Genomic DNA, 26123 nt, shown 5'->3' on the forward strand with positions numbered 1-26123 from the left:
CTTTAGAAATACAGTCCAACTGCACAGCATCGTCTGTCTTTAAAAATACAGACAGATTACAATACAGTCGAAGAGTAGAGAATCGTCTGTCTTTAGAAATACAGTCCAACTGCACAGCATCGTCTGTCTTCAGAAATAAAGACAGTTGACAATACAGTCCAAGAGCAATGAATCGTCTGTCTTCTGAAATACAGTCCAACTGCACAGCACCGTCTGTCTTTAGAAATACAGACAGTTTACAATACAGTCCAAGAGCACAGCATCGTCTGTCTTTAGAAATACAGTCCAACTGCACAGCACCGTCTGTCTTTAGAAATACAGACAGTTTACAATACAGTCCAAGAGCACAGCATCGTCTGTCTTTAGAAATACAGTCCAACTGCACAGCACCGTCTGTCTTTAGAAATACAGACAGTTTACAATACAGTCCAAGAGCACAGCATCGTCTGTCTTTAGAAATACAGTCCAACTGCACAGCACCGTCTGTCTTCAGAAATACAGACAGTTTACAATACAGTCCAAGAGCAATGAATCGTCTGTCTTCTGAAATACAGTCCAACTGCACAGCACCGTCTGTCTTTAGAAATACAGACAGTTTACAATACAGTCCAAGAGCACAGCAACGTCTGTCTTCAGAAATACAGACAGTTGACAATACAGTCCAAGAGCAGAGAATCGTCTGTCTTCAGAAATACAGACAGTTTACAATACAGTCCAAGAGCACAGCAACGTCTGTCTTCAGAAATACAGACAGTTGACAATACAGTCCAAGAGCACAGCAACGTCTGTCTTCAGAAATACAGACAGTTGACAATACAGTCCAAGAGCACAGCACCGTCTGTCTTCAGAAATAAAGACAGTTGACAATACAGTCCAAGAGCAATGAATCGTCTGTCTTCTGAAATACAGTCCAACTGCACAGCACCGTCTGTCTTTAGAAATACAGACAGTTTACAATACAGTCCAAGAGCACAGCAACGTCTGTCTTCAGAAATACAGACAGTTTACAATACAGTCCAGGAGCACAGCAACGTCTGTCTTCAGAAATACAGACAGTTGACAATACAGTCCAAGAGCACAGCACCGTCTGTCTTCAGAAATAAAGACAGTTGACAATACAGTCCAAGAGCAATGAATCGTCTGTCTTCTGAAATACAGTCCAACTGCACAGCACCGTCTGTCTTTAGAAATACAGACAGTTTACAATACAGTCCAAGAGCACAGCAACGTCTGTCTTCAGAAATACAGACAGTTTACAATACAGTCCAAGAGCAGAGAATCTTCTGTCTTTATAATACAATTAAAGAGCATAGAATCACTTGTTTTAAGAAATACAGGCAGTTAACAATACAATCAAAGAGCGCAGAAACACGTGTTTTTAGTAATATGTGCGGTAAACAATACAACATATAAAGGGAGATATATCATAATAATTATATAGCCATTCACCTCGGCCATTTTTCATCGAAAACAACCTCGGATGTATGCCGGTACATCAGAAGAGTACTTCGTAAATTTTTATATAATAGTAATATATGTAATTTAGTGTAGTGTTTAAACGTGTATTTTTTTATTACTATGTTTAAAATGATTGGCAGTAAATAGTACTATTTCGTAAATGATTAAGATTCTCAAGAGTTTAAATTTAATGCTCTATGGAAATTACTACACGATCTACTTGCTTCGTAGTTAAACTGTAAAGATTTCAGAAGTTGTAAACCGTCCATTTGCCTCCGAGGTTGTTTTCGATGAAAACTGATCGAGGTATTCCGAATGTTATATAGCATGTTTATAAATAAGGTTTCGGTTAAAACAGGAAAGATATTCAAACGTAACATTTTGTAATTTAATAGTAACAAGTGTTTGTAATAAAGATGAGTCTAGTGTAGTGCATTAGAATACAGTTCTGTCTCAAACGACATAAGCTTTCTTGATATTTTAAAGGTTAAAGGCCTAACACCACTCAGAATGCGCCCCCTTCCTCCAACTCCCCGCTTAGGGAGGAGAGGAACGTTCATCAATGACAGGAACCGTGCCGCTATGACCCAGCGGCAGCTCCTGCCCGCTTCGCGCTCAGAAGGGAACGCTACGTCTCGTCCTCGTGGTGTTAGGTCCCGTCAGTATTACCTGACGTCCTGGCGACACTTACTATAGAAATGATCCCTAAGAGTAAGGTCTTATTATATGATGTAAAATTTTAATTCTTATACAAAAACTAGTACAGAGTGAGCATGGGTTTATATATATGCATATAGCTGGAATGAAATACCTTTTCTTTGTTTTAAATTTAAACTTGCACTATTCTGTAGATTAAACACAGGTTTACAATTAAGCATTTATTATCATAAGCTTCCAATTTAAAGTCATTTAAGTCAAATCAAAGGATAATCAGATATTTGAACACAACTATTAAAATACGACAGTTGTGATAAATTTATCAAATTATTTCCCTTGCCTCTTAAAATAGCAGGTAGATAACTATACATTTTGTTGCGCTATTTTTCTGCAAGAGTTACTTCGCGTGGTATCCAAATAATCGAGAGGGTATTTCAAACTCTATATTAATATAACCCGAGATTTTTTTGACAATTTTACGTTACTTTACTCAATACAATCTTGGATGACTGAAGCATTCACTAAAGGCAGCATTTAAAAACTTTCGAAAACTTACTTTTCATATCTTTCACACAGTCATTTGAAGCTTTGTCACGTGTATTGGTGTGTGAACAGTGAAGGATGTTGGTGTCATATGTTTGTTCAAAGACAGTGATCATTTCACAAAATTATTTTGACAATACGAGAAGCGCGTGTACCAAAAGTCCGCCCACCCAGCCAACATTATTGTGACCGTTTTGTTCAAGACCAATTTTGAATATATCCCTTAATATACACATCTTTGGAATTTAACCTACATTCTCAGCCAATGAAATTGCAGATAGGCTTAATTATTAAGAATTTCAACTTTCGCGAATGCTTAAAGGTCCGCCTACTGCCAATGATCCTATACACACTACTTGCGTCAGGGTTTGCGCTTACAATTTTTCAGCCAATGAGGCTGTTTTCTAAGTCAGTTAGATGGCCACCATACCAAAAGACAGAGGTTGGCGTTAGGGCGCCTAAACCTGGACTTTTATTTGAAAGATAAATGTTGGAAACTTTGACGGTGCAAAAAAAATGGCGTTTTGTTGTGCATTTTATTCTATGAGTTTTCAAGTTATTTAGGATGATGGCGGTGATATAGCTTTAATCATTTTTGGAAAAAATAAATAAATATTCACTATATTTATATTCTTATTTATTTCATCTTCTTAATTCTATCTGAAATTTGTGATTGGACAGTCGGAATTTATGAACGATGCGCTTTTCTGATTTCATGTCCGGTGTTTTTTTTACTTTGAAAGTTTGTAAAAAAAAATTGAACCTGCTACAGCAGACGTGGTATGTTCTTTAAATATGTATAAGTCAGTATAAAATAAAATATGAGGCAATATTAATAATTCCTGATCTTTTGCTCAAAAAATGGCGTTTTGTAAAGACTCAAATACAGATACACTGCATTGATTCTATGGTTGATTTTTGTTTTCCTTAATATAATGAATAAAAATAATGTTAGGTTTAATTTCTTAGTCATGTGCTTAAAGATTGACAGTCGAAACTTAAAAAAATATATAATTAGATTAAAAAAGAGAGTTTATATTTACTTTGAAAACTGATTTATCACAGGCATATGTGTCACTTGAGAACTACCTTAAGTAGTCTCAGATTAGGTGAATAAGTTACAATATAAAACTGTTCTCCTTCAAGTGCTTCCGAAATGGATTGTCAGAACTGATTGGTTTCAATTTTCTTTACCCATTTATATATTTTAAGGTTTATTTTTAAACATATATTTGTTGATCCTGTGTTATTTTAAATCGACATAATATGAACCGTCCATTTAAAAAACAAGTCCAAAAATGAATATGGTCATATATTTTTCCACACATTGCAACCAATTTCATCAAACAACGTGTACGTAGGCGTATATGTATATATTATTCTCGTTCTGACTAATCTATGCCGAAATTGTTCAAATTATTCTAGATTTTCTTAACTCCGTACTGCAGCTGATTATATTGGCAAGAAGGTATGGTAAAAAAGGAGTCGCTGTTAATAAATCTCGATTGCAAAAACGTTTATATAACCTACTTAAGAGCACTGCATTTTTTGCATACTCGAACAGTTAAATTTTTGTGCCGCGTGGACGACTCTTAATGACTCCTAAAGATTGTTGCGAAACTTTAGATTGTAATATAAAGTTTGACAACTATGTTTGAATAGAGTGATAAATGTCATGAAATAATTTGGCTATTATCAAAATTCACTTTAAGCACCAGGAATGTATGTTTCTAACAGACAAAAAAATCTAAAATTATGAAACATGAAAAGAATTAATGACATTTCGTAAAACTTCATTACACAAAAGTACTCGAAATTTTACAGCATAACAATATGTCTGCGTTAGGTAAACTCCCCGAGCTTGAAAATAATATTCCTAGATATTGATATTTTGTTACTGTTTATATTATATTCTCCCCAATTTTGAAACTACAACAATTGGCCTATTACTTTCGTTTCATCCATATTAATCATATATTCAAATGCATTGCAGCTAATTTTTAAAGTCATCAATCATTATTAGCAAATCCGGATTAGCTACGGTTAATGAACCTGTATCGTCTGCATAGATTAAAACACTAGGGTTATTAGTATTGCGTTTTGATCCGGGAGGTTGTCTTCGACTCGAGTGGATTTTTGCAGATTCGGATTTCACGAGGATTTTCAGGAATATTGCGGATAGTACTAGCGACACTTTTGCCCCTTGTCGAACGCCCTTTTTCCTTTAGAAGAACGGTGGGAATATAAATGATCACCTCAAAACAGGTTTTAATATTGTCGTACAAAGTTTGCTTTAAACGTCTGCACTCGCCTGATATGTCATAGTCATGTATAATTCTCCACAAACAAACCTTGTCAATATTCTCAAATGCAGACAAAAAAAACAACATAGAAAAGTAATTTAAGAGACCTACTTCGCAAAAGCGTTTGCGTGTCTAAATTATAGATAAATGTGTATGTTGACATCGTCAGTAACTTTGGTAGATGAAACTCAATAGTGGGTCATCTTATTTTTTATAAAGTCCCTTTTTACGAGCAACCTATTGGATTGAAACTATTTATCATACAATTAAAACTGCTGCAGTTTGCAAGCACCCGATTAGGTTGAAATTAGAACTGATAAGTTTACAAACGCTCGATAAGGTTGAAATTAGAACTGGTGACGTTTACAGACGCTCGATTAGGTTGAAATTAGGACTGGTGACGTTTACAGACGCTCGATTAGGTTGAAATTAGAACTGGTGACGTTTACAGACGCTCGATTAGGTTGAAATTAGAACTGGTGACGTTTACAGACGCTCGATTAGGTTGAAATTAGGACTGGTGACGTTTACAGACGCTCGATTAGGTTGAAATTAGGACTGGTGACGTTTACAGACGCTCGATTAGGTTGAAATTAGAACTGGTGACGTTTACAGACGCTCGATTAGGTTGAAATTAGGACTGGTGACGTTTACAGACGCTCGATTAGGTTGAAATTAGGACTGGTGAAGTTTTCAAACGCTATATTAGGTTGAAACAAGTTGACAAAGTATGAATAGGAATGATTTGGAATGAGATGCCAATTTAATGGCATCTCCTTCCGTTTATTTCTTTTTACGTTTACAACTTAATTGCTTTATTCATTTTGCATATGCACGTGCAAAATCGTGCATTGACAACAATTTTTGAATTTTACAGGCAACAGGTATAATCCGTGGAAAAGGAGAAAACTTATTAGGAACATATATTTGTTTCTTTTGAACAGGTTTACTTTTCACATATAATTCAATGCGAAATATGAGACAAATAAATTCTGACGATGACTGAAATTGTCCTTCAACACCTAAACCATGGATTTCCCTATTGCCTTTAACAGTAATTTGAAAGACATACAAAGTAACAAATTATTCTTTACCAAGTGTATTTAAGGAAATTGTATTGAAGGAAACTGTTCAAATGAAATGGTACTTTTTTAATGAGATTTGCTCCTAAAATAGAATTGCTCAAACTGTGCAATAGTATGAATTAATTCAAATATTTTTTATGGTGCATAAGATAAGAAATGCAACAAAGAATGTTTTTCAAACTTATCAAATATCAAAAATACGTCCATGAAGGTACCATTTTAATTTGAACTTACAAAAAAATGAACATAGCAAAAATACATGACAACAAATTTCTTAACAATTCAAATACACTAACAAACATAAAATCAATGTATTACTATGTGTAGCATGTCTTGCCAAAAAAAAAAAAAAAGCCTAATTAAATGATAACAAATATTATCTTATAAACTTAGCTTTAGGGAAGTTACTATTCAAATAAAACAAGCATGACCACAGGGATGAAATTGTTATAACAAAAATTTGTTTTAACAAACCTTCCAAAACAACTTCCAACCATTTTATCAGAAGCAAATATTTAACATGTATTAAAAAGGTTAAGAGTTCCTTTACTGGCACTATAATTTGTATAATGCAGATGTTTGTACAGATGAAAATAAAATATGAATGAATTACTTTATTAGCAAAGCTTGTATGCTATTGTTGTAACTATTTATTATCTTAATGTCTAGTTCTTTATTGAAAAAATTACACTATTGTAGAATTTACTCTACAAACCCCTGAAACTGCCTTTTGTAATTACCCTATAAGCAAAATTAAAACACTATCAATTATTGATCTCCGATATATTGTATATATCATATCACCAATTCCAGTATATAATCAAGATATACATGTATGTCATTTTCCAACTCCAACATATTTTTAATCTAAAAAATTAGAAAGTGTATGTTGACGCATATGTCAGTATTGATTTGGAAGTACAACTTGTTTATAAAACAACTGTATAACTTCACAAATCATTCGATTACATGCATCATATAATCACAGAAATAGTTCACACATTTATTATTGGGATAGCAACATACAATTATGTACTATGCATGACTGAAATACAATAAAATCAAAGGCCTTTCTAACATTAAATATACCCGTCTGAATGACTTAAAATGTCGGTTTTTGAGGGCCTAAATTTTGTAAATCTATACTAAGGATACAGTTACATGATGCCCTTCTAAAATGATCTACAACACACATTGCACAATTGGACATTTGTAAAATTATCCTTACCTATAAATATGTCATAGCAACAAACAATTGTCGCAATGGCAACATTTGTTGCTTCTAAAATGGTTTCACTATTTGAACAAAAATCTAAATTTTCTACTCTTCTTCTCTACCCTTCAAACATTTATGACACTGCAAAATTATCAATTCTGATTTTCTGAACAATTTTATCATAGCATTTTGTGTTGTTGTTTTATTTGCAGCAGAATAGTTTATTTCTCTAAATGTATCCAAAAATGTTATAATATTTAATTCAACTTTTATTACTAGAATTCCACGAACCGGATGTGTCATCTATCTGAAGCGCCCATTATTTTTCTTCTTAAAGTCACCATAACCTTGACTGACCCAAACTCATCCTCTGACCATGCCCAATGTGTATATCAAGTTTGAGGACTTCTGGCCAATTCATACAAACGTTATTGATCGGAAATGTAAAGGAGGCTAACAACGCCGCGGACAACAACGACACCACACAAAGTGAGCCATGTGTCTGTCATGCATTGCTGTGCAACCAACAACAATATGAAAGACCTCAAATGATTTGTATGTTCAAACAGTGAAAACAAATAATTATGCCAAGAAAGGCACATAGAATCAAGACAATTTTCCTTACAGGAAATAAATATCAGAACAATAAAGTTAAAAAGGCCTTAAAGATATGGCTTATGACACCAATCCTTCATAAAATACAAGAAAACATTGATTCTTGCCATATAATATACAAACATCAAGCTCTAAAAACTCATAGCAGCAACCAATGATTTCTGACCAGTACAGATACAGATAACTAAACTGGAAGCTTTTAGAACAGTAAAAAACACTTTTATTTCTTTGCAACATTGCTGGCTCACTCACCATCGGAAAAACAACACACAAATTTGAAAATAGACCCCCCACTCCTCCCCGCAGTATTCATGAACAATTCAATAGCATTTTTCTGAAGGTTTGCCAAAATTCATTATTTATGGAAAACCTATTTTAAGGACATTCTTTGGTCACCAAAAGAAATATTATAAGTTACTCAGTCTTTAAGAGCCAGCAATATATATAAACTTATCATAATCGATAAAATGTTCCAATTCGAAAAAATGAAAATATATTTTTTTTAATGCATACATGGTTCACTGAGTTGGAAACAAACCGAACCATGAGATATGCACTGTTTAAAATGAGCTAAAAGCTTAACCACAGAACGAAATGCAACACTCAGTAATGTTTATAACGATTACTTTATGATAGAAACAGTTTCTACATGACAGTTTCTATTGAAATACTGATTGTAGTTAGGCAATATATAATTGATTCAATATTTAGCATCATTGGGCGAGTTGGCTTTCAGCTTTTAGAATGAAAAAAATAATTGTTTTACCAAAATCTAAATTTAAGCAAAGGCATATCAATTTCTACACATAAATAATTAAAATAACATTTAACTATATTATACATAGAAGATGTATAGACCTTCAAATATATATGATGCTTTCTTTGTTATTTTCATTTTTGTTATCTGGTATGATGGGCATTGTAAAGAGAATATTTTTCTTCCTTTCAATGATACTTGGAACTGAATCCTTACACTAATTATTTAATCAATTTGGTATCGCCTTATTTTTAACATGTGAAAAAATAACAATATTGTGTAGTACAACTAAATTTTGATTCATTTAAAAAAAATTATACAAATGTTGCATTTGGTTAGGACGTTAAAAAAGGCAAGTAAAATGCTCTGTTAAATGATGAAAACATTTACTGCTACTGCGAAAAAACATAGCAAGTTACAAATGGTGAAATCTTGTATCTAAATGAAAATAAAAATCAGTATGATTTAAACACGTACATCGAAACAGAGCATTTTATTTTGCTATTATATATTGCAAATACAGGTAACACACTTTAAATATCTATTTACATCTATATACATTAGGTATTTACAGTATATACAAAGTAAAAACAGAATGACAGCAGAACAGGACTAAGACAGAAAGATTTAACTAACTAACTAAAGTGTATTTTCCAATGATAGGAAGATCAACATGTTAAGAAATTGTTTTGAAGTTAGAACAGATAAATATAAAATCTGAATTAAAATTCCAAGAGAAGAATATGAAAAACAAGATTATAATAATTACTGAATTAAACATCAATTAACTGAAATTATCAGTGATAACAATATTAAATCATTTGAACAGGAACTGTAAGCAAAGATTTTCATAACTTCCAGTTTACCTTTCAACATTATCGCACAAAATAAAAACAATAATTATGCATGTTTAAAAAATAAAAACTTAAAACTGGTAAAGAAGGTGCCATATTAGTCTGACAAACAATGCATGTTTCAGAAAGATTATCTTCCTGCAACTAATCCCAAGTCACCCCAACATCAGAAAAAAATCTCCCTCTCGATCATAGATTTTACAATTAACTATCTCCCTTCTGGCTCACAGGTCAGTATTTTACTTAATGATGAAACTGATACATCAGACACCTGAAATTCTCTTGTTCTCAAGTTAAAAAAGGGTAGAGTAAACAAATTGGAAATTTATATAAAAATCTTTGTTTTAACAAAGTTTAACACTATACATATTTAACTATCTACATTGACATTCATTTTAAATGAACACAATAAAACATATAGAATGATGATTGAGCTTTTCGGAATGGATTATGGCAAATTAATCATTTCAGTAGAGACAAAAGAATGTGCTTTTAGTCCAACCCAAAATAATGCAAGGATTCCAAATACTCAAGGGAGTCGATACACTTTACTGGTAAAATTTGTTAAAATATCTATTATTATTGGTAATATAACAGGGGTAAGAACCAGCTGGCAGCCAAAGAGGATAATTGAAATAGGTTTTTAGTCGGTTTGAATTTACCATTTCTTAAATAAATATCAAAACATATGCATGGAAACTAGCGGGTTAATTTCTTTTTGAGATGGTTCAGCCCAAAGTTTTAGAGAACCCTGTATAAACCATGAAGCAATATTATTTGTTTTCTTGCCAATATTTATTTCTGAATGTGTATGTATGTCAACAATACAACAATATACATACTTCTTACACCTTAAGATAATTTCCAAAAAAAAAATGTTTCCCTGCTTATCAACCCTTTTGTATCTTTAGGTATGTTACAGGAACCACTACTTTACTTTTTTGAGGCCATTAAAGACACAATTTTACAACAAACTGATTTTCATGAATTAATATTTTAGTACTCCTTGAAGTAATTTCAAAGCAGAAAATGTGGTTGTATCGAACAAATTTACTAATATAGTATAAATGCACAATCTTAAAATTTAACACATTTATACATTACAATAAAACAAATCTTGTTTGGCAAAATTGAATTGTTTGGTAACATATATCCAATTCAAGATTGCAAGAAATATTCAGAAAATACAAGAGCTTTGCATATTCATTCATTAAGATCAAGTTACAAATTTGCATTAAAAAACTTGATAAACAAAATTAAGAACTAGAATTCCGCTTATCAGAAGAGACGCCCGTCAAAGCGCCCATTATTTTTTAGCAAAGGTCACCATGACCCATTGACCTCAAAATCAATAGGGTCTACTGTTCATGAGCAATGTGCATACCAAGTTTGAGGACTACAACTTGTAATCAAAATTTATTGATTAGAAATTAAATTGTAACAAAAGTGCAGACGCCAGATAAAGTAATCCCTGTGTGTTTCCCTTGAAGGCAACACAGAAACTACAATCTATATCTTATGCAAAAAACCCAACCTTTTTTTTTTAAATAGAGAAAAAAAGAGTATGAGATTTCTGAAATAAAAGCATTGTTTTAAATATTGTTCTATTTACAGCTTTGTAAAAAAATTCTAATGAATCGGACAATACTGTTTGCAAATACCCATGCCTAGAGCTGATAATTTGACGTTTTGATCAAACTCGCACAATTCTTCTCTCTCATGATTTTCACACTTGCTAAAAAGAAAATTAGTTCTCCCTTTGGTCACACCAAGGACAGAAGGAACAACTCTCTCTCGCAGTATTTACACTTGCGACAGTAACATTAGTTCTCTCTCGTTAGCCACAATTGTGACAGCATAAGTTCTCTCGCACAATTATCACATAATTTGTGACTGGATTTGAGTCCTTTTCTCTCGATATTAATAATTTTGAATGAATAATTATTTCTCCCTTACGCCACCAGTCAACCTTTCGACTAAAGAATTATTTCTCTCTCCAAAGTCTCAAATCTCCCTCCCATCTATTCCTGCTTTCTCCCATAACTAAATGAGGCACATATTCTGGTCTCCTGTGTTTAACCTTCAACAAATTTATCTTCAAATCTGTATAAATGGAACTAATACGCTAGCATGAAAACAAACCTGCTAAACTTAAATTGATTAACTTGATAGGGTTGATATTGCTAATGAAAATATGGTTAAAACAAGCATGTCTGATATTTTTTTCTTTAAAACAAGTTCTTTACTAAAACTGCAATAGGTAATAATGTAGCACCAGCAGATATTTAAGATGTGAATAATCTAGCATGTGCTAAGACAGTACCATGACAATAAGTCGGGATCGTTAGAGAAATTTCCCCTCAAATAATCGTGATCCTCATTTCCTCCACTTTCTTGTGTGTCTGGACTTTCCACATGACTGCCTTCTGTGTTACTATTTATAGACACGACATTAGGGGATTCCCTCCAGTATGCTCTTGCTTGATCACCTATCTGATCAAAAGATAATGCCCTGGTGTCGATATTATCGTTTTCATCGATCATCTGATTTATATCGGCACTATAAGATTGCGCCTCGGATGGACTACAGCTATTTAGCAAATGTATATTAGAGTCTGATCCATAAATAGAAGCCGTACTGGAGTTCACCGACACACGGTCAGCATTGCCTCCCCTGGCTGAAAAACCAGTCTCTGACATCACATCAGAGTTAGTTCCTCTCGATGATATGACATCATCAGACTGGTTTACAAGTAAACTATCACAAGAAGATCCAATATTGACTGGGTCACTCCCGCCTATTTCAACATGCTCCCCAACAGAGTCCTCTAGTCAGAAGTTAAACCCCTCTTTTGGCACAGCGGCCGTTGGATCAAACTGGTACCCATCAGTGCCAACCTCGGGTGCTAACGCGGGATCATCTTCAACCTGTAGGAAAACAAACAATTCAAATTTAATGTGATTAAACTAGAGGGTAATAGTGTCATTTAATGCTATTCTTTTGTGTACATTTTTAATTGAATGTAAATGAAACCAAAATGTTTCATTAAATAATACCAAAGTTAGCATTTAAAATACAATTTGTGGATTCTTACATCTCCCGAAAAGAAGTTGTCAATAATTTCATAAGCCAACTTGTAGATTTCTTCGTTCTCATGATTTTGTAGAAGTTCGATCTTGTCCAAGCCTGAAGAAAATAAAATAAGTCTTTTAATTTACACACAGGATCCTTCATTGTTATCCAGCTTTGTCTTTAAACAAACCTCCTCATCTCCATAATATCCTCTTCATCTGCCTAAATAACAACTTTGTAGAACACTGTAGTAAAAGTTATTTGCATAATTGCAGGGCCTTTTTTTCCCAAAAGGCCAGAAGCTGGGTTTTTTCAAAATAGCCTCTGAAATTCCTCATTTCCATTTCTTTCTCTTTTTTTCTACTCAATTTGTTCCCAAAATGTTTGAAAAAATACTCTTGAGAATTTTTCCCCACAAATAGCTAGGCTATCTTCCAAAAAACTGGAAAAAGCCCCTAAATTGGCAAATTGATTACATGTCCCTTTTAAAACAATGACACACTCAATACTGAGGACAAGATTAAATAGGAGATGTTATCAATGGCATTGCAAAGTTCAGCTTAAACTAGACCCTCTTATCAAAGCAATCTAAAACTGCACAAACTGACCTCACAATACAGTGATTGAAACCAATACAGTGATTGAAACTAATTACATTTTGTGTTCCCAAAACTCATCCATGGTTTATAAACATAGGCATTCAGCACTAAACGGACATTCCATAGTTGGGTTAAGCTACATTTGCAATCATGTACATTTGTTGAAAAAAAATATCATCATTTGAGAACACATGTTTAAGAGTGATAGGTACCCAGGGAAAACCAAGTAAAACAACCTGGGATGCGCAGCAAAAAGAAACACTAACACACTTACATACCAAAACCATCATCAGGAAAAAAAGACAAACCCAAATGCACCTGTCTGACTCACAGGCCAACTGGTAAATTGTGAGTGGGTTTGTTAGTGGATTTTTGTCTAAAATTCTTCACAAACCTGGAACAAAAATTATCAAAAAATATTTTTTGATCATTCTTTATGTCTGAATCCCCTGATGAACCCACCTCCACACTCCTCGATCATCTGTGCAATGCTGTCAGCATCATCGCCCGCCATCTTGAGGATGTTGTTGATGCCGTCCAGCACCACCTGTACCACTTGCGTGTCCTTGACATTCAACAGATTACAGAATGGAGCAATCACGCCTGCCTGAACGACGTAGCTCACCTAAAAACACACAGAAATTTGCATTACGGCATACTGCAGAGTTAAATGCATTATGTGAAAATACTTAAGCTAGATGGCCATGTACACATTTTATTCCTATCCATATATGGCCTCTTTTTGGTTTGTTTTGTTCGCTTTAGCTCCATTGTCAAAAGCGGGATGCCAATGCAAATTTGTAGAAAGAGGAAACTAGGATGAAATAGGGAGCATCCCCATCACACTATTTACCAAAAAAATGTTATTTGTATAGATCAGACACTAGGCAACAATTTGAATTTTAAAGTTCTGTGGTAAAAAAAGAAGAGAAAATCAGCTGAAAAGAGAAAAATTCCTCATCACAATATAAACAAACATTATTGTTTTTGTATAGATCAGATATATAAGGCAACAATTTCAATTTTTTTTTAAATTTTGGTAAAAAAGAGAGGAAATCAACTGAAAAGAAGACCATTGGCATCCCTGTCAAAACAGCTGATTTTAATGAGAGTCAGAAAGTGATTTTCAGTCTAGGAACCAATGAGGATGTGCATTATGAGAGGTCTTGTGAAAATCACCCCATCAATGAAGTTTGTTTAACAAGAGAGCCCCAGAGCCAACGTCAACGATCATCTGTTATTGATTTCCTGAGGCTAGCAACAGGCAAAACTCAACAATTATTTAAGACTGATTTTTAAGCCGTGTTATGCATGTGCTTTTGTCTGTGGCAACAAATTATTTATTCAAATTATTTTGAACATTGTTTAACCATTTTTGAGTTATCGCCAATAAGATATATTAACCCTTCCTTTGAAAACAATTGGAGCTAAAAAAAAAATCATTTTTAATTTTTAAAAGAAACAGATTTAATATCTACAGTTAACAATATTTGGTTTTCAATTTTTTACAAAAAAAAAAAAAAAATGAAAATCTTGTTTAAAATGAGCTGGTTTTTGTATCATTACATTAATTAATTAATTACATGAACAAACAATACAGTATCATATGCATATCTTAAGAATTGATAAAAAACAGACCTTGCATCATATTATGTCAAATTATGTAAATGAGAGAATGTCAGTGAAAATCAGTCATAAGTGAGAAACAGTCATTCTATTGAACATTTGAATAGTATTTCACTATTTAATTTCTTCAATTCTATTTCATGGAAAAATCTTTTTATCTTCTAAATAGAGTGACTGCCTTCATGTTTCTGGACGAAAACACAAATGAATTAATAAACTTCCTGATACAGTTGCAAAAAATTAATTAAAAGATCGGAATAAGATAAATCCTTTAAGATAATCCTTTATAGAGAAATAATAGTTAATGTTCTGACTTTATCATCTTTGGGTAATGAATATAATATTTATGACAATTTCTAAACTTTTAAACATAATATATATATAATATATAGACATTAACGGTCATTACAAGAAATGGACAAACATGAAACCAAGAACACAAGAAAACACATACCATAGCATATCAGAACACATACCATAGCATATCAGAACACATACCATAGCATATCAGAACACATACCATATCATGCGTTCAGGTTTTAGCGGTAAGAAAACCACACCAAGGACTAAGGCTAAAAACTACAGAGTACATGACTAAGTAGAACAAAAAGAGAGCAACAACAGTCCGATAACTTTCACCTTTTTGAAAGGCATTTGAAATTATACCATGTTTCATTGCTTTGGTCTGTACATTAACGCCAATATTGGAACAGTATCAAGTAGAAAGAGTGTTATCGGTTAATAATTGCTGTGCGGATAACTTGTAACACATTTACTTATACCGCAAGCTATTTATTGAATTTTGTCCTTGACAATATGGTACAAAATAGTAACGTAACCCAAAACCCTCCTGATTGAATTGCTAAAGCGCTCATAAATAATGTCAATTACTTAGTTTGGTGAAATTACTACTTTATTAAGGACTATATAATGTTCAATAATAGGAGCCTATCATTAACAGTTATTACAGAAAGACAAACAACTGATTAGACTTTCATCAATTAGACAATCGGAGTCTAAGAATCTGTTTACAGCACAGATATAGCACAGTTCAATGTGTCTATCAATATGCATTATTTCAGAAAAACAAACAACAATATATAGACTTCAATAGATAAGAGCCAAACCAAGAAGATTCCAGTTACAGTGTAATACTAGCACCAAATTTTTAAATGCCCATGTAATTTTAATAACCACCACAACAGGTCAAAGTGATCGGACCACACAATTTAAGGCCAGAGAATATTTGAAAATCTTATCCCCACAACATTAAAAGAAACCTGCCCAAACGTTTTAATTTTAAAAAAAACAATTGCTATCTCAGTGAGAAGTAGGAGAAAATCCAAGGGAACAACACCAAAATTTTAATAAAACATGAGCAGTCGTTAAATATTTAAATTTACCAACCAACTTCTTTTTTCAACAAATTATGATTTGAAGTATGTAAAAATCGTTATTCTCTGGCTTTAGGAAGGTGAGAGAGTATATACTGGTTAGATGTTGCACCTTCGTAGTTACCTGTTCCTTCCGGCCGCTGATTGTCAGGTTGCTGATGGCCCACGCCGCTTCTTTCTGGGTCTGGAAATCCCCCTGAAGTTGAAGAACATCAACAAATTGAGTTCTCTAAATAATTATACTTTGTGACTTTTCTGGACTTTTTTATGTTTGGAAAATTACCTCTAGTAGAAGTATGACAGAGTGCAACGGAGCAAACAACAATGCTCGTCTGTTTGTTCTTTTGTTTAATAAAGGGACATTACTTGATTATTGTTAGAAGAATTATGGGCCTTTCAATAAATATTGTCACTTGCAAAACTTTCCAGTTTCATTTTAATATACTAATATATTTTTTTTTAATTGATAGCCAAATGTTAAGTGTTAAATGCCAAAACCAAGGCTATGACAAGACCACAACTTGTTTTTTCTTAACAAAACTTTCAAGCTTATTTATAACACAAATCAATTACTTCATGAATATGTTTAAACTTTGTGTATTTGTACAGGCATCATATTTATCACACAGAAAAATCTCTTGCGAAACATTGGAACATTATTTAGATTAAGTTCAAAGAAGCTTTTCAATAATGTCCACCTTAGAGATGGTGTAAAATAAGGGCAATCACATGTTGGACTTGAGTCATGTTGCTGGCAGTGATGTTCAACAGGAATATACACACACTATTAACTAGGACACGGAAAAAACACTCCATACCTTCGAAAGATGGTGTATAATAAGTGGTATGAGTCCAGCGTCAATCACATGTTGGACTTGGGTAGTGTTGCCCGCAGTGATGTTCGACAGGAACCACACTGCTTCCTGGAATATACAAACAACAAAATGTTGTGAAAGGTTTTATAATGGGCATCAGACAGGCTATTCAAACAGTGTATTAGTTTCTCAAATCAAACAGCTCCAAATATAGTAAACTCAGTACTTCATGCAGAAGGCACTGACTTCAAGGACTAGCCTCATTGGAATTATTTAAAATGCAGATGGGATAAAGAAAGCTTCATGGAGTTATAGTGAAATGAATAACAAAAAATAGCTAATTCTGTTGATGTTTTCCTTTGGATTTGCAAGATCATAATTATTTAAAATTAAGCTGCATTCCACCCCAACCCTCCCCCACATATAATGGGTTGATCAAAATATACACTGATGTTCTTCGACGTAATCTTTTACCAATATTCTAATTTAAATGTTAATTTAGGGTTTACCCTCATTGTCTCCCTTAATGGATTTTGATTTAAGCATTGACAAAACTGCCTACCAAATTTCCATTTATTCAATCATTGACGTTATTCGGTGGCTTATTCAGTGGTTTGCTTTACAGACTGGCTAGTATAGTCTATAGAGCCATTTCATACATAAAGATAGCTGCACCAGTGATTCATGGTTTAAAAAAAATCAGAATTAAACAAACTTTTATTTAGAATACCATCTGAACTTTTTCAAGACCAATAGTATCAGAAATGCGGCTCAATCATTTCTTTACAAAATGAGAGCCTGCGGGTGAACAAGAGACATTGTAAAATAACATTGAGATACAGTACTCTGGGAACTTCCAATTTTCATCATTGATCCCATGGAGGGGCCTCAATTGCACTTCGTATTCTATCAGGTTACCCCTTACAGGGCCACTCTGGTCCCAGAGTCTGTTGCAATAGGGACGCCACAACATTCACACCAACATTCAAACACTTAGTATTTAATTAATTACAAATATTTTAAAACACAAAGAAAAATTTATGGCACATGCATTCACCACTCAAACCAATAAGACATAGACATGGTCTCTTGTTCATTTTCATCATTTACAAGTCTTCTGTAAAAAAGGCCAAATATTTTTTGTATGGTTAGAGTTTCATCTTGTAAAAAAACAGGTAGGGTAGGTTGTTTTTATTATTATTAGGTTTTATGTCCTGTTATTGTCATCATTAGGGAAAGGTGTTCAAGAAATCTTCTGTATAAAATTAAAAGTTTTTAAATTACATATATATTAAAATATGCCCTAACAATTTTTTGTTTACCTATTTCTTAGGTAATGTCGGGTAATCCGTACCAGAAGTATTTTTTTCAAAGGCAGTATCTTGAGCTTCATTTAAGTATTCATTAAATCCAAGAAATTTGGCAACAATGGCATCATCTGTTATCTTGATATATGAAATTTGTCAAGATATTGAGGAGTGCCTACCTTGTTGTCAACTGTGCATTGGTCTCATATATATGAATAGTAGTATTGTGCAACATCAATCGCATATACGCTCGGACAATATATCGTCAACACACTCAATCATATATAAAAGCTTAGCAAGTCATATTTTTTTCTGAAAGTCAATTTAAGTCAATTTAAACGCTCGAGCTGTTCAGTACACCAAACATTCGGCACTTACCTTGTTGATTTTCTCCTTGGGGTGAGACAGCAGGGCGTGCATGTGTGAGAGGGCGTCACAGTTGAGAACAATCTGGGTCTGGTCATCTGTCCCAGTCACAATGTTACCTACGGCACGCAGGGCCGCCGTCTTTAAGTAACAATACAGATTATGGAAATGGAGTAGTTTCAAATAATAGCTATATAATTATATGGCTACAGACATTACTGATAAGTCAAGACATGACCCTAACCAGACCTAGACACTTATAAGTTATGCATAATCTGTTTTAATTATTTGCTCTGATACAATAATGTGATCTCATTTGACAGTATGGAAGTATTTCGTCATAATCACACGTTCGCATTCAATCTTAAACCTTATTAGATCAAGAAACTATTTCTAGTCAGCAAGCATTCAGCCGGATCAGAAAAACACATGTCAACTTAAGTTCTTAATATCATTGAAAAATGATTTCTTTTTAAATTATCATAATTCATACATAAATATAAAACATAATTTAATTATACTTTTTATAAGTAAGTTTTATTCAAATAAACTGACATTGAAACAACTGAAATTAAATTCCCAGACAAGCCCTCATAAAACTGCCCTGATTTTAATGCAATAATTGTCTTATGTGGGGTTGCTATTACATACCTGGACCTTGACATCTACGTGACTGAGAAGGGGCACCAGAAATGGTACAACTCCAGACTCTATAACCATCTGTATCTGTTCATTACCCCCGTCTGTCAGGTACGACAATGCCCACACTGTGTCAACCAATATCTGTTAAGTAGATAGCAGGTTTGAATGGTTAAATATAAAGTGATACTCACATTTATAATCTATAACAAACATGAATTTTGAGTGATAAACCTTTAACTACTAACTAAAAAATGCATTTAATATATGGAAAATATCATTTTACTACTGATAACAAGATTGAAAGGGTGCATTTAAATTAATAGCTGAAAACGCACTAATATTAAATGACTGGTGGGTCCTAAAAGATTAATGAAGATCCAAAGATCGTCTCAGGTAAACAAACCTGTCTTTCCTTCACTATTGTTTTCGATATTTATTCATCCTTCTCGGAAAATTAAACAATCATATTAATTGTGGTTCTGCTTATTTGTAAGTAAGAGTGAGTCTTCAAAACGTTTAAGAATAATGTTCAGCAGAAAATACATTCGAAAATGTTTCAATTCCATCAATGAATCGAAACTATACTTACAGAGAAAGAAATTTGAGCATTCTCATGCATATTTTTGAACATAGGTAGACTTTACATCACCAGAAGAGATCAATGAGCACAACACATGACAATGATACACATTTTTCACTTGAAAATATGACGAGCTTGGAACTTATTATATTAAAGGTTATGCAAGACTTACATTGATATCTGTATGATGAATCAGAACCCCAAGAGCCGGTAATATCTCCTTGATGGTATCAACCGGCGGTGGAGGTTCCTTGTTACGACACAAGTTCACGATCACCCAGGCCACGTTACGCAGGAAGGCGAGGGGGATGCTGGGATTGATGAAGGACAGCAGAGGCTGGACGGCTCCCAGCTGGATCACATAGTCTCGGCACTGGGGACCATCACCTATCAAAGGATAAAAAAAGGTCATGTGAGATTCTAAATAAAGGAACAACACTGTTTTTTTTTTATAAATTCTAAAGCGATTTATGTGAGCTTTTTTATTATATATAATACAAAATGTGCACAGTATTAAAAATCATAGCTAAGTTTATTCAATCTGTTGTTTTCAATTAGCGCCAATTTTACCTGGAACAACAGAAAAATGGCTCTTTTTATATTGGAAACAAGAGCCTAATTTCTTGGCACAAAATGCTCTCAGAGAAAACAGGCACTTATATCTCTTCAAAAGGCACAGACAGTCTGCTCCTGGTGTTCAAGGTTATCTAACTTACCTATGATATTTCCCAAAGCCCAGACAGCCTGTTCCTGGATATTCTGCTGAGGTGAATGAAGAAGCTTCAGGAACAATGGCACTGCGCCTGAAATGGGGCATTTTTGTATTTATGAGTTTGTTTGAACTGGAAACCCAACAAGCTTATAGTGAACAATGTAAATTCACTGATTTACAGGTTCACTAAATTCCGGATTTAAAAAGACAAAAAATGGGATACTTTTTTAAATCATCAATTAAATAGCATACTTGAATCTAACAGACCAATGCTTTATCTCAGTTATTAATGACTGTAAGCCAATTTTACTATTCATAGTTAAACCAAAGCATTTTTTGTTCCTTGAAAGAAATTTACAATGGATGCTTTAAACAGCTTTAAGCAACATCACTTCCTAGATATTGTGTATTCAAGGACAAGTTTATATCTCATAACAGTAACAGTAAACATGACATTCAAAATTTTAAACCCTATTAGTTAACAATGTATTTGCAAACTACAGTACATACCTGCATCTACAACTGCCCTGGTCTGTGCTGACGTCCCTGACGCAATGTTGGTCAGGGCCCAGGCTGCCTCAAACTGCAGAGAAGGCCGGGTAGGGTCCCTGCAAGACGCATATACAAATTAATTCATAATACTGCACATCCTGAATACCATAACCAATGTCATTCCTATGGACCCATTCTTCCTGAATATTAGCATTCACGCAAAGACATGCTCAGGACTTGCTAAGGAGCAATGGTTGTAAAATATATGCAAATTCTGAGGGATGTAACATGTTGATTAAATAGTTAATGAAAATATAAGGAAACATGTTTTTTAAAATATCAAAGCAAAGCAAACAGTTTTATATTGTTATCAGACATAACCTTACAATGAAACAGTCTATGACAGTCTATTACTGTCTGAAAAATCCCTTTCATATGGATTTCTTTTGTTGAGTGTAGCATAAATACCCTTTTTATAAAAAGGGTATTAATCATACCAGGGTTGTCACTTAAAAATATGATGCAATATGTCCCATAAATTTAAATAGAGTACCTAATTGTAAGTATTAATGAAGAACTGTCTTCAAATTGTTTCCAACATTCAAGGCCATCTTTATGCTTTTGGGGAATGACGCTTTTCCAAATGGGGAATTTTGTTGGTGAAAGAAAATTTGGATTGAATATTATATTACTTAATACATATTAAAATGACTTATAAATGTATTGTTGTGTCATATATTACAGCGAATCACAAAAGGGGATAAGTATATACTTAGAAAGGTGAAGATGGGGCTGAATCTTAAGACTTCCTAGACTTACGTATCTTCTTTAGAGAGACACTCCACAAGGACGGGCAATATTCCAGAAGCAATCAGATCATCAATGGGGGGATTCCTGTCACTTGACAATAGCTTCCTGAAAACAAACAACATATGTTTATTTAATTCTTTCAATGTAGCAATTTAGCAAATAAACTGTTTGAATGCTTTATTTCTGAGATTCAGAATTTTGCAAAAAGTTTCAACAATATTCTGGTATTTTCAAAACAAGAGATACCAGAGCTTCCATTAAAGGAATTTTGGAAGTATATTACTTCCTAGAAATGGGTTAAAACTTCCAAAATTGATTGCTTAGAAGTACAAAAACTTCCATAATTTTGAAGAAAAATTCCAATGTTGTAAGCTTGGAAGTTTCAAATATCAAGAAATGAATTATTATAAGTAGTAAATTTGGTAAGTTAAATTTGCAAATAATTTGATTTTTAATATACTCGTTGAAAAATAGTGGAAAAAGATATTGTGTTCGGGAGGTTTAAATTTCCACATTTCAGTAAAATTGATTGACAGGAAGTTTACACTTCCATTTTCAAATTCTTAATGGAAGCCCTGGAGATACATTCAACCAGCCCTTGACGACAGTGTTTAGGGATCTCAAGGACCAGGGCTCTCGCGAGGGGGCGACTTGGGCGAAGTGGTCGCCTAAAATTCCCAGACTTCGCCCATTTGTATCATCAAAGCGACATTGACTTCGCCAAAAAAAATAGCACATTGTAAATCTGTCAATCAGCAGTCTTTGGCCACTGTCACATTAGTCAAAACACCGCAATTAGCCATTCATAAAATTAGGTAATCTCCTAATCCGATAATTGGGCCGTGTCATCCAATTACCAAAACATTGCCAGTAGGCGGAGCTATTGATGGTCAACCAATCAGAATGTAGATAGAGAAGTCCCTGATCAAATGAAATAAGTTTGTTTTAATCAGATTGAAAAGGCGACATAATTATGAAAAATCTTGTTAAGCATTAAAGAAGTTAAAAAGTAATAGATTTATGTATTGAACAAACAATGCCAGGCATTTTAAACATTGTTGCTTTTAAACCAGACGGTCATAACCATCTCGGGCCATCGGCAAGGTGGCGCTAAGAAAATCAATAACATGACGTATCAACAAATATTTGATTGGTTTAAGTGAACTGTTCATGATAAAAAATGATTTGTAAACACAAAAATATCTTCTTTTTTTGCTTTATGTAGTGTTTACTTACAGTATTTTTCTCCTGTTGATGACTTTAAAATCGGCGAGATCGCCATTTTGTCAGAACATTTTTCCGAGTTATATTTTTCAACCTCCCATTGTGTATTGCTTAAAATTTCATCAAGAACAGTGATTTAAATGTCATTTGGTTCTTAAATGTCAGCATTTTGAAAATTATTTAGCCAGAGACAAGCATATAACAGCATAGCTGAATGTGACATTCGTACCCATCCCGAACGTACCAAAATAAGATTCGTCCCCCTACTATATTGACAGTTCATTTATAAGGTCATTTTGATTGTTTCAAATCCTTAGCTGTCTTGGTGTTTGATTCATTTTAGATGCTATTTGATAAACTAAGTGACATTGACAAATACACTTTTGCTGAGCCAAAAATGATACATTATTTGTGAACATTTTATATAGTTATAGCAATTAATTTGAATGTGAATGTAAACTTAGGTGTGTGGTATGGCATAGTTTTTGTATCAGGTGTTACGAAAAGTATCACTTCTCCCTAAAGTCTCCCCACTTCTCCCTAAATTGACTGAAGGGAGAAGTCACTTCTCCCAAAAATTTCAGCCTAGTGAGAGCCCTGAGGACAACTAACTTCATGAAAGGACTTCACAACCTCCAAGTCCAGATCCCCATAAGGACAATTTTTTTGAAAGGAAAGTAGACAGAAACCCTTACGACATATTAAGTTCAAACAAAAGGTAATTAACAATCGATAAAATGATTTTATTTGCAGTTAATTTAGCACAGTTGGTAAGAGAGTGCCCACTATTGGGTTTGCTAAGCATCTTCCAATTTCATATTTTTTCTACGACAAATTTGATTTGCATACTAGATTTTAAACTCAGTAGCATGTGAAAATATAACATTGCCAAAATATGCAAACAATGAAACCCTGTTATGTACTCGATATGTTGCATACACAAGATTCATATTGAAAGCATTACATTGACATAAATGGGATTCTATTCGTTTTGTCATTTTTTTAATGTTTAAAGCAGCTGTACATATACATAAATATATAAGAGCCTTCAAACTGGCCATGACCGTGACCACTGACGGGGTCATCTACTGACTTTACAAGTCATAGAAAAAGTTATTGATTGGAAAAAATATGTGACACAAACAACTAAGATGCCTCGCAGATAACACAATGACACTATAATGGCTTGTCAATATGTACTCTCAAAGCTAAGTACTGCCTTCCTCTTTGACTTTTTTACACATCTGCAAAAAATAACAGAAAACCTCAGCTTCATACAACACATAGAAATTGCAAGAAGAAAGAAACCAGATCCAATACCTTGCAGCCTGTACAGCTGAAAGTTGGACAGCTGGCTCCTTACTGTGGGCATTCAGGACTATGGTCTCTAGTGACTGCTGGGTTGGCTTTTCGTTGTCCTCACTATCTGTACTGTCAGGAGCTAATGGGACATTACGCCTTTTAAGCATGGATTCATCCCGCTTGTTCTGAAATATTCAGAAAAAATTACAAACCTGGCTACAAAGCACACTGAATGCAGTCCGGGTCCTCACTTATTCCCATATATGGCAGTCCCTTCTGTAACACTTTCAGTACTACTTCAGGACTTTTTTAAAGAGAAATTTTCTGTCAGTACAGAAGAATTGATTCATACATTTTCTCAAACTTACCTTATGGACTCACACTCAAATATGATGTGATACTCATCATATTGCTTTCATCTGGTGAATTTTAACATAATTTTTAATACCAGGTATAAAAAAATCGGGCCCTGCTGGGCGTGTGAAACTGAACTTTTAATAGCCCTGCACAAAAATTACACACCCTATATTTTCAACAAGATCTGGTTAAACATAAGCTAGCCTTGGAGCCACACAAATTTACTATCAAAGACAATTAACTTTGATCTGCTTGATTATTGTAACAGTGTTCTAGTCCCGGCCACTTACTGCTGCGCCATTAATTTATGAAAGTTATTTATAATTTAACAACTAATAATTAATGATTTGTTTTCTTCAAATCAATAAAGAGTTATACAATGGATTGAACAGTCTCCGCGTTATACCATGTGCATTCGATAATAAATATACTAAATTACTTGCCTATCATAAGATCATATTTTTTTATTATTAATAAGTTCATACGTGTTATACAATATGTTAAGATTAACTATTTGGTTAAAGAAATAATTTATTATCTGTAAAAATTAATGCAAAACAAAACTGAAAGTATATCTTCAAGGAATTCTATTTTTAGATTTTTTAAAAATCACTCTCTAAACCATAGATTTGAAAATAGCCAAAAAACGAATCCTCTGATATCAGCCCTAACCCTCTCTTTCTTTCTATAAGTACATATTGAGTCACCTATCTAGCTCTGGCACAACAAAATGCTGTCTTATATACTTAATAGGTCATATAATAACATTAAAAACACAGCCTAAATAGAGCTAGTGACCAACCTTTCTTATTTCAACTGTGACTTCAGTTCTTCTTCTCCGCATTTCCTGAAAGATTAAAACAGATAGATTTATTTCAAAGAGAAAAAAACACTAACAAACAGTGTATGAGTTCGTTTTTCAGCGATTATTTTTTTTTAATTTAACTTTACAATAATTCCTTTCAAGACAGCATTCTTACCTCAGCATCTTTTCCTTTGTGTTTGTAGAGGTTAGCCCTCTCTTTTAATGTAAGTTCTGCTGACATTTTGATTGATGAAGAGCAAAATAATTCAGATTTTCCAGAAACCACGATTTCTTTCCAAGATGTCGGAATAATCTCTATCAATGAAAACGCATTGGCTAGTATGTCAACCCTGATTGGTCGAAACTTCGGCTACCAGACAAATCGGCCCCTTACCAAATCGGCCCCTAGCTCAAACGGTTACCTTTTCGGCCCCTTACCAAATCGTCCCCATCCCGTAGACGTTTCGGCCCCTGATTACCGAGACGTTTCGGCCCTTATTTTTATTTTATTTTTTATATCTAAATTTATTG

General features: G+C 33.6%; 1 protein-coding gene and 1 non-coding gene across 2 annotated transcripts; both read right to left on the bottom strand.

The window, feature by feature from the left end:
• Positions 1 to 1958: 1958 nt before the first annotated feature.
• LOC128220818 (small nucleolar RNA U3) lies at positions 1959 to 2179 on the bottom strand. Its single transcript, XR_008258858.1, has one exon. It is a non-coding gene; the product is annotated as a small nucleolar RNA U3 (small nucleolar RNA).
• A 3517-nt stretch (positions 2180 to 5696) lies between these two features.
• On the bottom strand, positions 5697 to 25924 carry LOC128219741 (importin subunit alpha-4-like). The gene is made up of 14 exons (XM_052927697.1): positions 25768 to 25924; positions 25590 to 25634; positions 24449 to 24615; positions 21914 to 22009; positions 21113 to 21210; positions 20607 to 20693; positions 20063 to 20277; positions 19320 to 19451; positions 18681 to 18809; positions 16999 to 17103; positions 16305 to 16376; positions 13623 to 13785; positions 12584 to 12675; positions 5697 to 12416 (listed from the first exon to the last, which is right to left on the bottom strand). The coding sequence occupies exons 1-14, from the start codon at positions 25831 to 25833 to the stop codon at positions 12321 to 12323; spliced, it is 1563 nt and encodes a 520-aa protein (XP_052783657.1). The 5' UTR covers positions 25834 to 25924; the 3' UTR covers positions 5697 to 12320.
• Between the last annotated feature and the right edge of the window lie 199 nt (positions 25925 to 26123).

Source organism: Mya arenaria, chromosome 15 (assembly GCF_026914265.1).
Source record: "Mya arenaria isolate MELC-2E11 chromosome 15, ASM2691426v1".
Lineage (NCBI taxonomy): Eukaryota > Metazoa > Mollusca > Bivalvia > Myida > Myidae > Mya > Mya arenaria.